The sequence below is a fragment of the Salmo trutta genome, chromosome 8 (genome assembly GCF_901001165.1).
Source record: "Salmo trutta chromosome 8, fSalTru1.1, whole genome shotgun sequence".
Lineage (NCBI taxonomy): Eukaryota > Metazoa > Chordata > Actinopteri > Salmoniformes > Salmonidae > Salmo > Salmo trutta.
The window spans coordinates 5,346,200-5,356,199 of record NC_042964.1 but is presented as its reverse complement, the minus strand read 5'-3'; the positions used below and the strand labels follow the sequence as shown (position 1 = coordinate 5,356,199).

Genomic DNA, 10,000 nt, shown 5'->3' with positions numbered 1-10,000 from the left:
GTCGAAAGCAGGAACTATAGTAATGTACTGAAATGTATTAGTCACACGCAATATCGCAATTGGCCCAAGGGGGGCATAGCATCATTCCTGACATTTTTACTGTTGCCTTTTTTCTTCTGTACCATCCCATTCCCAATGGGATAATACAGTGGTATGGGAATGGTTTGATACAGTGGTATCAAACCACTGTATCAAACCATTCCACTGTACCATCCCATTCCACTGTATCATCCCATTCCCACACCACTGTATCATCCCATTCCACTGTATCATCCCATTCCACTGTATCATCCCATTCCACTGTATCATCCCATTCCCACACCACTGTATCATCCCATTCCACTGTATCTTCCCATACCACTGTATCATCCCATCCCCATATCACTGTATCATCCCATACCACTGTATCATCCCATTCCACTGTATCATCCCATACCACTGTACCATTCCCATTCCACTGTATCCTCCCATTCCACTGTATCATCCCATTCCACTGTACCATCCCATTCCACTGTACCATCCCATTCCACTGTACCATCCCATTCCACTGTATCATCCCATTCCACTGTATCATCCCATTCCACTGTACCATCCCATTCCCATTCCACTGTATCCTCCCATTCCACTGTATCATCCCATTCCACTGTACCATCCCATTCCACAGTACCATCCCATTCCACTGTACCATCCCATTCCACTGTATCCTCCCATTCCACTGTATCATCCCATTCCACTGTATCATCCCATTCCACTGTATCATCCCATTCCACTGTACCATCCCATTCCACTGTACCATCCCATTCCACTGTATCATCCCATTCCCATTCCACTGTATCATCCCATTCCACTGTATCATCCCATTCCCACACCACTGTATCATCCCATTCCACTGTATCATCCCATTCCCATTCCACTGTATCATCCCATCCCCATACCACTGTATCATCCCATACCACTGTATCATCCCATTCCACTGTATCATCCCATACCACTGTATCATCCCATTCCACTGTATCATCCCATACCACTGTACCATCCCATTCCACTGTATCATCCCATACCACTGTATCATCCCATTCCACTGTATCATCCCATTCCCATACCACTGTATCATCCCATACCCATACCACTGTATCATCCCATTCCCATACCACTGTATCATCCTATTCCACTGTATCTTCCCATACCACTGTATCATCCCATTCCACTGTATCATCCCATTCCCATACCACTGTATCATCCCATTCCCATACCACGGTATCATCCTATTCCACTGTATCTTCCCATACCACTGTATCATCCCATTCCACTGTATCATCCCATTCCGCTGTATCATCCCATTCCCACACCACTGTATCTTCCCATTCCCATACCACTGTATCATCCTATTCCACTGTATCATCCCATACCACTGTATCATCCCATTCCCATACCACTGTATCATCCCATTCCACTGTATCTTCCCATACCACTGTATCATCCCATTCCACTGTATCATCCCATTCCCATACCACTGTATCATCCCATTCCACTGTATCTTCCCATACCACTGTATCATCCCATTGCACTGTATCATCCCATCCCACACCACTGTATCATCCCATTCCACTGTATCATCCCATTCCCATACCACTGTATCTTCCCATTCCCATACCACTGTATCTTCCCATACCACTGTATCATCCCATTCCACTGTATCTTCCCATTCCCATACCACTGTATCTTCCCATTCCCATACCACTGTATCTTCCCATACCACTGTATCATCCCATTCCACTGTATCTTCCCATTCCCATACCACTGTATCATCCCATACCACTGTATCATCCCATACCACTGTATCATCCCATTCCCATTCCACTGTATCATCCTATTCCCATACCACTGTATCCTCCCATTCCCATACCACTGTATCTTCCCATACCACTGTATCTTCCCATACCCATACCACTGTATCCTCCCATTCCCATACCACTGTATCTTCCCATTCCACTGTATCCTCCCATTCCCATTCCACTGTATCATCCCATTCCCATACCACTGTATCCTCCCATTCCCATACCACTGTATCTTCCCATTCCACTGTATCCTCCCCTTCCCATACCACTGTATCCTCCCATTCCCATACCACTGTATCCTCCCATTCCCATACCACTGTATCTTCCCATTTCACTGTATCCTCCCATTCCCATACCACTGTATCCTCCCATTCCCATACCACTGTATCTTCCCATTCCACTGTATCCTCCCATTCCCATTCCACTGTATCTTCCCATTCCCATACCACTGTATCATCCCATTCCCATTCCACTGTATCATCCCATACCACTGTACCATCCCATTCCACTGTATCATCCCATACCACTGTATCCTCCCATTCCCATACCACTGTATCATCCCATTCCCATACCACTGTATCATCCCATTCCCATACCACTGTATCATCCCATTCCCATTCCACTGTATCATCCCATACCACTGTACCATCCCATTCCACTGTATCATCCCATACCACTGTACCATCCCATTCCACTGTATCATCCCATTCCACTGTATCCTCCCATTCCCATACCACTGTATCATCCCATTCCCATTCCACTGTATCATCCCATTCCACTGTATCCTCCCATTCCTCTGTATCATCCCATACCACTGTATCCTCCCATTCCACTGTATCATCCCATTCCCATACCACTGTATCCTCCCATTCCACTGTATCCTCCCATTCCTCTGTATCATCCCATACCACTGTATCCTCCCATTCCACTGTATCATCCCATACCACAGTACCATCCCATTCCACTGTATCATCCCATACCACTGTATCATCCCATTCCACTGTATCATCCCATACCACAGTACCATCCCATTCCACTGTATCATCCCATTCCACTGTATCATCCCATACCACTGTATCATCCCATTCCACTGTATCCTCCCATTCCACTGTATCATCCCATACCACAGTACCATCCCATTCCACTGTATCATCCCATACCACTGTATCCTCCCATTCCACTGTATCCTCCCATTCCACTGTATCCTCCCATTCCACTGTATCCTCCCATTCCACTGTATCATCCCATTCCCATACCAAGGGCTTGACCCTTTCTGTAATTACTACAACCACTGGATGATCCACACATCATCCCATTCCCATACCACTGTATCATCCCATTCCCATTCCACTGTATCATCCCATACCACTGTACCATCCCATTCCACTGTATCATCCCATTCCACTGTATCCTCCCATTCCCATACCACTGTATCATCCCATTCCACTGTATCCTCCCATTCCTCTGTATCATCCCATACCACTGTATCCTCCCATTCCACTGTATCCTCCCATTCCACTGTATCCTCCCATTCCACTGTATCCTCCCATTCCACTGTATCATCCCATTCCCATACCAAGGGCTTGACCCTTTCTGTAATTACTACAACCACTGGATGATCCACACATCATCCCATTCCCATACCACTGTATCATCCCATTCCCATTCCACTGTATCATCCCATACCACTGTACCATCCCATTCCACTGTATCATCCCATTCCACTGTATCCTCCCATTCCCATACCACTGTATCATCCCATTCCACTGTATCCTCCCATTCCACTGTATCATCCCATTCCCATACCACTGTATCCTCCCATTCCACTGTATCCTCCCATTCCTCTGTATCATCCCATACCACTGTATCCTCCCATTCCACTGTATCATCCCATACCACAGTACCATCCCATACCACAGTACCATCCCATTCCACTGTATCATCCCATACCACAGTACCATCCCATACCACAGTACCATCCCATTCCACTGTATCCTCCCATTCCACTGTATCATCCCATTCCCATACCAAGGGCTTGACCCTTTCTGTAATTACTACAACCACTGGATGATCCACACATACATACATGTGTTTGTGTTTGTGTGTTTGTGTGTGTGTATGTGTGTGTGTGTGTGTGTGTGTGTGTGTGTGTGTGTGTAGGGGTCTAAGTGGGTCCTTTGACAGCTCCATCTCTAGGTTACGGGGTCTGCAGAGACCTTGTGGAGATCACTGTAATATGAGACACTAATGGAGAACATTGGAACATAAAAAAAGGAGAGAAGAGGAGAGAAAGAGATAGAGAGAAATAGACAGAGAGAAAGAGAAAGAGGGAAAGAGAGAAAGGGAGACAGAGAGAGAAAGAGAAAGAGGGAGAGAGAGAAAGGGAGACTTAGGGAAAATACAGACACACACACACACACACACACACACACACACACACACACACACACACACACACACACACACAACCCACTATGGCAAGTCATGTTCAGTGTATGATTGTTCTCTGAAAGACCCTGTCACAGCTGTGTTGAGCCCTTTTAAATAGGGAGGATGAGAGACAGAGACGGAGAGAGACAAAGAGAGAGAGAGATGGAGAGACACGGAGAGAGGCGGCGAGAGATGGCGAGAGATGGAGAGAGATGAGAGAGAGTGATGGAGAGAGACATAGAGAGATGGACAGAGATGGAGAGAGAGAGATAGAGATGGAGCGAGACAGAGAGAAATAGAGAGAGCCAACATTTCCACCCACCCACCCACCTCTCCTTTTCTTTTCCTCCCACTTAGCATGGCTTTCTTCTGCTACTCCTCACCCTATAAACACTTAGTAAGGCTCTCCTCTCCTCTGTCTCTGCTACTCCTAACCCTATAAACACTTAGTAAGGCTCTCCTCTCCTACTCCTCTCCTCTCCTACCACTCTCTCCTCTCCTCTCCTCTCCTCTCCTCTCCTCACCCTATAAACACTTAGTAAGGCTCTCCTCTCCTCTCCTACTCCTCACTCTATAAACACTTAGTATGGCTCTCCTCTCCTCTCCTCCCCTCTCCTCTCCTCCTCGTTACTCAATAAACACTTGGCTCTCCTCTCCTACCACCCCCTCCTCTCTCCTCCTCAATAAACACTTGGCTCTCCTCTCCTCTCCTACCACCCTCTCCTCTCCTACCACCCTCTCCTCTCCTCTCCTCTCCTACTCCTCACTCTATAAACACTTAATATGGCTCTCCTCTCCTCTCCTACTCCTCACTCTATAAACACTTAATATGGCTCTCCTCTTCTCTCCTACCACCCCCTCCTCTCTCCTCCACTCTCCTCCTCAATAAACACTTGGTTCTCCTCTCCTACCACCCTCTCCTCTCCTACCACCCTCTCCTCTCCTCTCCTACTCCTCACTCTATAAACACTTAATATGGCTCTCCTCTCCTCTCCTTTCCTCTCCTCTCCTACCACCCTCTTCTACCACTCTTTCAATAGCACATTCACAGTTTTTTAAAGCACCAAGGCTAACACAAGTGCACGCAAACACACGTGCGCGCACATACACACACACACACACACACACACACACACACACACACACACAGAGAGAGAGAGAGTAAAGCCGACCGATACCCGACTGAAGCATTTATGCTGTGGTTCCTAATCCACTTTTCCATTTAATGAGAATCTCTCGTTCTCTCCCGCTACCTCTCATTCCCTCGATCCTTCTCTTTTTCGCAAAACAATAAGCGAGGACTGATCTGTGTAAACGCTGACGCTGGTGTAAACTCAGCCTTTTACAGGCTCAGTATTGGGGAGTTCTTAAACACACTTTGGTTCCGATGGTGGGGCCAAAATAACTCACGTTCTACAGCGTTACAAACACATTAACAAACTAACTATGGAGAGAGGGGTTATAATTAAACCATGTTATAATACATGGAGACTAAGTATGGAGAGAGGGGTTATAACTAAACCATGTTATAATACATGGAGACTAAGTATGGAGAGAGGGGTTATAACTAAACCATGTTATAATACATGGAGACTAACTATGGAGAGAGGGGTTATAACTAAACCATGTTATAATACATGGAGACTAAGTATGGAGAGAGGGGTTATAACTAAACCATGTTATAATACATGGAGACTAACTATGGAGAGAGGGCTTATAACTAAACCATGTTATAATACATGGAGACTAACTATGGAGAGAGGGCTTATAACTAAACCATGTTACAATACATGGAGACTAACTATGGAGAGAGGGGTTATAACTAAACCATGTTATAATACATGGAGACTAACTATGGAGAGAGGGGTTATAACTAAACCATGTTATAATACATGGAGACTAACTATTGAGAGAGGGGTTATAACTAAACCATGTTATAATACATGGAGACTAACTATGGAGAGAGGGGTTATAACTAAACCATGTTATAATACATAGAGACTAACTATGGAGAGAGGGGTTATAACTAAACCATGTTATAATACATAGAGACTAACTATGGAGAGAGGGGTTATAACTAAACCATGTTATAATACATGGAGACTAACTATGGAGAGAGGGGTTATAACTAAACCATGTTATAATACATGGAGATTGTTATAATACATTTGTCAGTTAGATTGGTTAACTTAGTGTAAAGTACAGGAACACTAAAAGAGGCTTTTGCGCATTTGGGAAAAATTACTAAACTTGAAACATGAACTCAGTTTCACCCAGTTTATATCTATTCAGACAGGGTCCAGCCAGTTCCCACATGATTATACCAGTTCAGTTTCTACCTGATTGAGCTGCTCCTGGTCGTGAAGGCTTTCCAGGACCCTCCGGTACTTCCTCTCTCTGTACTTCCTGCGGTGGAAGGTGGCCCGCTGCTCGGGCGACGCCCCCATGTGAAGCTCTTCCTCCAGGGGCAGGCTGGCCGCCCAGAAGCTGTTGGCGTTCTCATTTCCCACCTCCAGAAAGAGCTGCGGTATCAGAGGTCACATGTCTAATTAACTGTTATAATGGCGAAGCATCAACTGCACTCTCTGAAACCGTCAGAGAACAATCATGTCATATTTGATTAACATTAAAACTGTATTTTAAAACTAAAAGTGTTATATTATATATTACAACTTGATTTTATCAGGTAAGTCTTTGAGAAGCATAATCCCAAATCGTATTACTTAGCCAAACTAAAGGTATGTGGTAAAATAACCCTAGCCATGCTTTCTAAAACGCCCTCTCCAGAGTCCACAACTTCCACAGGAAGAACCTCAACACATTCCTTTGTGATCTGGAGCACACATTAAACATCTCCGTACCTCCACCAGCTCGTTGCTCCAGATACTACTGTCTAACTTCAGGCTCCTAACTTTAGAGAGGCTAGGGCCCAGGAACCGGTGTTGACCTGGGGACACACACGCACACACACACACGCACACGCACACACGCACACGCACACGCACACACACACAGTTCAGTGACAAACAGACAAGACAGCAGATATCATAGAGGCATGACCGGCAGCGTTTTACTGCTCTAATACTCTCTAGTTGAAGACTTCTTTACAGCGTTCAACACGGCTAATTGGAAATGAAAGCAGAGAAAGAGAGAGAAGATGCCATTAATTGCTAATGATTCATGAGTAATTAATTGTGTTTGTTGGTCGGTGTTTATTTGGGTGAACTGAAGGGTTAGGGTTGTTTATGCGTTAAGATGGATGAATAAAACATCATGGAGGAGAAGAAGAGGAGATTGATATGCATATGGATCAGAGTCTCTCGTACGACTCTCTCATGTGATTAGTGTGGTAGTGTGAAAGGCATCATTATCTATCAGATAGCATTACTGATAGACTATAGACACAGGCTGGACAAAGGGGCCATGGACAATGATACACTTACCATGAGAGGGGTCTCAATTACGAGAGTGCGTGAGTGATTGAGTGAGTAAGTGAGTGAGTGAGTGAGTGAGTGAGTGAGGAAGTGAGTGAAGTGAGTGAGTGAGTGAGTCGGTGAGTGAGTGAAGTGAGTGAGTGAAGTGAGTGAGTGAAGTGAGAAAGAGAGAGAAAGAGAGAGAAAGAGAGAGAAAGAGAGAGAGAGAATCAAAGCTGTGTTTGAGACTTAGTGATAAACTATGGGTGGCTTGGGATAAAAGCATCTGTTAAATGACCATATCATTATTATCGTGATTGTTAATGGGATGCTATTGAATAAAAGTCCTGATGTTTTGCACAAGTGGTTCGTAGGATTCAGAAGTGTGTCTGCGTTGTACAATGACTCACTCTGTCTCAATACAATAGATCAAATACAAGTCTCTAAATTTTGTCCATACTCTTTGTAACGAGCTGAAATGCTCCACCCAAAACAAACAACAGAATTCTAAACCTTGCCCAGTTACCAAATGTCCAATTAAAAAACTTCTTAACCGACTGCTGTTATGAGCACCGTACGCACTTTGTGGCATTTCATAAAAGCAAACTTCCTTCCACCGCTCAAATCGGCCAAAACAGGAGATGCATTTGTGGTTGCCATGGAAACGGTTGCCGGGTTGTTTGATGTAAAGGGTTGAATACTATTATTATAACATATGTCATTCAGCACAGTGGTCGAGAGAGAGAGAGAGAGAGAGAGAGAGAGAGAGAGAGAGAGAGAGAGAGAGAGAGAGAGAGAGAGAGAGAGAGAGAGAGAGAGAGAGAGAGAGAGAGACAGAGAGAGAGACAGAGAGAGAGACAGAGACAGAGACAGAGACAGAGAGAGAGAGAGAGAGAGAGAGAGAGAGAGAGAGAGAGAGACAGAGAGAGAGACAGAGACAGAGACAGAGACAGAGACAGAGAGAGAGAGAGAGAGAGAGTTTTTTGAGTTTTTATAAAACCTTTATTTTATACTCAAGTATTAACATCAATAATGACACACTGCCTTTTCAGAAATGAAACACCAAATGTAATTCTTAAAATAAAAGAAAAAAATACAAAACACTAAAATAACAAAAAATGTAAAAAAGAAAATAAAAAAATGCTAACAAACATATACATTCAGCTTATTTCATCAACAAAAAAAAATTTCCCCTCCTCTACAAAACAAAGCGCTCCTTCGTATGCCCACTTCTCCTCAAACAATGGGAGATCTTTTACAGCTGAGAAGAACTCAAAATCTACTTTTATTCTTATTTTCACTAATCCTTTAAAAACACATCTTACATCCTGCCCATATCCCGTTTCTATCTTATGTTTCCTACTCAAAAAAATGGACATCTTAGCTTGTCCCAAAATAAAATTTAACAGTTGACATTTTCTTTTCTGTTGCTTTCTATATTGAAACCCCAAAATAAAAACAGTGTTATTGAAAATCTCCCCTACAGCTTTAAACAAAGACTCCAGCATTTCCAAGAGAGGTTTAATCCTCTCACACTCCACAAAACAGTGAAAAATGGTTTCTCTTATATTACAAAAAGGACATCCATCTCCAACATCTGAGTTAATAACAGATACAAAAGCATTAACTGCAATGATGCCATGCAAAACCCTCCATTGCATATCACCAGTACCCTTTTGTAACGGTGGCTTGTACAGTGCTCTCCATGCTGGCTTTACCTTGTCATCAATGCCCAGTTTTACCCTCCATGGAGTGTCTTTTCTATTTTTCAATTTATCTTTATTCAACACCTTGACACACCCCCTATATAATTCTTTCCCATTCACCTCATCCAAACCCACCTCTTCCAACCCTCTCAAATCCAGTAATATCGCCTTTCTTTCTGACTCTGGGATATTTGGTGTAATCCCTAGTCTTGGAAATGAGACGTCTTCATCTTGTTCCTTCTTGTGGCTATGAAGCATACCCCACTCTTCTGCTGACAGAGCCTTCCTGCATCTTCCCAGCATTTGTCCTACAATCCTTTCCGACCTCACCCCCAAATGTTCAGCCACCCGTCTACCATCCATTAAGGCGGGCCCAGCCACGGCCATTAACTGTTTTAAGGTGATGATTTTGCCCTTCACCAGAATCTTGGAAAAATGTGGAACATCTGCAGTTGTGCAATCCAGTCTTGCCCCATACACCAGAGGTTCCTCCAACAGCCAATGCACTGACTCCGCTGAAGTTCGTCTGGACACCTTCATTATGCTCCACACCCTAAGAAGGCCTCTGTAAAACGGAGGTATTCCCTCCCTGGAAATCTGGCTACTATCAACC

At 44.2% G+C, this 10,000-nt stretch overlaps 1 protein-coding gene across 1 annotated transcript in view; it reads right to left on the bottom strand.

Annotated features, from left to right (window-relative positions):
* The window catches only part of arap2 (ArfGAP with RhoGAP domain, ankyrin repeat and PH domain 2), a gene marked incomplete at its 3' end in the record, with an annotated part of 151,628 nt that overhangs the window by 67,580 nt on the left and 74,048 nt on the right, over positions 1-10,000 (bottom strand). The window contains 2 exon segments of the mRNA XM_029759778.1: positions 6,608-6,790; positions 7,130-7,215. Coding sequence (XP_029615638.1) covers positions 6,608-6,790; positions 7,130-7,215 — 269 coding nt within the window.